The sequence below is a fragment of the Microtus ochrogaster genome, chromosome 8, assembly GCF_000317375.1.
Source record: "Microtus ochrogaster isolate Prairie Vole_2 chromosome 8, MicOch1.0, whole genome shotgun sequence".
In the NCBI taxonomy this organism is placed as follows: Eukaryota; Metazoa; Chordata; class Mammalia; order Rodentia; family Cricetidae; genus Microtus; species Microtus ochrogaster.
In genome coordinates, this window is record NC_022015.1 from 85,079,422 (window position 1) to 85,081,759 (window position 2,338).

A 2,338-nucleotide genomic window follows, 5' to 3' on the forward strand; every position below is an offset into this window, starting at 1 on the left:
AGGGCTAGCCTCCTGTTCCACACACAGACACCTAAGGAAGAGGTGAGGGCTAGCCTCCTGTTCCACACACAGAGAAAGTGAGAATCAAGTTCTCAGTGTAACTCTGCCACTAACCACATTGTGTGAATTTTGATGTCTGTAATATTGACCCTCCTGGACTTTAATATCTTTTCATCTTTTGGAAATTGGAGTATGGGATTAAATTATGGTCTCCTCTTAAGTTTATATAAATATTTTGTTTTATTTGTTTTTGAGATGGGTTCTCATTCTGTAGTCTAGCCATACTGGAACTGTGTAGTTCATGCTAGTATTGAACTAATGACAATCCTCCTGTCTCAGCCACCAGAGTGCTGGGATTATAAGCATGAGGCATTACACCCAGAAAATTTGTATGATTTTTGTTTCATTAACAAGAATTTGTTAATTTGGATCTGCATGATAGTAAAGAATCTACAGCTCCTTCAGTAGATTGAAATGCTTAACTCAGAGTAATATTTTTATAATTTTATTATTACCTTACCCAGTGACATACGGTTTCCTGCCATTGCTATACAATGATTATTATCCACAGTGAAACTTTATAACTGACATGGATTGACTGTAAAAATAATAATAATAAGTGAAATTTGTGTGAACCCTAAAATGTCTAGGCTTTATTATGGAAAATAGGGTTTGATTTTGATTTTCTTTGTTTAATATTAAAAAGAATTCTTGAAGCATTTGGACCATTTTTTTTTCTCATGGCCATAGTAGTTCATAGATGACAGTTAGGTTGTTTTGGGCCTGCGAGTGTCGTCGTTGTTACTGTAAGCTCTGGAGTGTGGTGGCGCTCACTCCATTACGGGACGGGAGTGTGGAAGTCTCGTGTCCGCTCTATCTGACTACGTTGTTCTGTCTCTGGCCTGAACGGCAGTTCTGGGCTCGCATCGGGACACATGTCCCGCCCTGACACAGGGTCATGGGTTCAAGGCCGGAAGACACAAGTTCTAGAATGGCTAAGGATACACCGTCAAACACAACACAACAGAACAAAACCAACATCATCACCAAACAAAATCCCCAAGTCAATATAGGAAGAAAATGATAAATTGAGGTAGCAACTCCAAAGTGTACCTTAACATTTATAAGCGACCATAATACGATTATATATTATTATATCATAAAAGATTGTTTCCTACTTTAGTAAGCTGATAATTTTTTCTGATAAAAGGAATGTTACATTGTTGATCCTTTTCTTACATTAATATTAAATGTGGCTTGTCTTTTTATTGAATTGCTTGGGTTTTTAATTATGGACTTCTAAAAGATTTCTTTGTATGTTTTGAGTTTAAGTAATTCCAGATATGGATATTTCTTGATAAGACTGTGTTTGCAGTGCTAAGTGCATTGGGTCAATTGGTGTAAATAACTTATTCTCTTATAAAACTCTGTTAGAGGTTTCAAAAATAATAATAAACATGTCTGGAAATTGAATGTTTCTATAAAGCATTAAGCTCTGTACTATATTGAAGGATCATTAAGAAAATGTTATAGAAGTTAATCCGCTTTTACATCATACTGTACATTGTTGTTTTTTTTTTGTTTTTTTTTTTTGAGACAGGGTTTCTCTGTGGCTTTGGAGCCTGTCCTGGAACTAGCTCTGTAGCCCAGGCTGGTCTCGAACTCACAGAGATCCGCTTGCCTCTGCCTCCCGAGTGCTGGGATTAAAGGCGTGCGCCACCATCGCCCGGCCATACTGTACATTGGAAACACGATCTTTGAGGAAACGTTGGCTCCAAGTGCAGCCATTTAGAATGTCAGGATGGGATTAGATCTGTCCTTCAAACGAGCTCTTCAGGACGGACACCTAGCTGTGCTCTGCTAAGACGCCCTCTCTTCCCTGCTTCCTAGGTCAATGTACATATTTGGAGGATTCTCTAGCGTGCTCCTTAGTGACATCCTTGTGTACAAGCCTCCGAACTGCAGAGCCTTCCGAGATGAAGAGCGCTGTAGAAACGCCGGCCCAGGAATAAAATGTGTGTGGAACAAGAACCACTGTGACTCTTGGGAGACTGGGAATGGGAACAATATTCTCAGAGCGAAGTGCCCCCCTAAGACAGGTGAGGCCCCCCTGCCTTTCTGGTTTAAAAGCTTTTCCATGTATTTAAAAGTAGAATAGACACTGGTTCTGGTGGCGTAGACCGGTAGGATTTGCTGAAGGAGGCAGAGGCAGGTGGATCTGGAGTTTGAAGACAGCCTTGACTACACATTTTGCTGGGCAGTGGTGGCGCACGCCTTTAATCCCAGCACTCAGGAGGCAGAGGCAGGCGGATCTCTGTGAGTTCGAGACCAGCCTGGT

The 2,338-nt window shown here is 40.7% G+C and overlaps 1 protein-coding gene across 1 annotated transcript in view; it reads left to right on the plus strand.

Annotated features, from left to right (window-relative positions):
• The window catches only part of Atrnl1 (attractin like 1), a 558,188-nt gene that overhangs the window by 74,533 nt on the left and 481,317 nt on the right, over positions 1-2,338 (plus strand). The window contains exon 12 of the mRNA XM_005352541.3: positions 1,891-2,099. Coding sequence (XP_005352598.1) covers positions 1,891-2,099 — 209 coding nt within the window. The remainder of the gene's footprint in view (positions 1-1,890; positions 2,100-2,338) is intronic.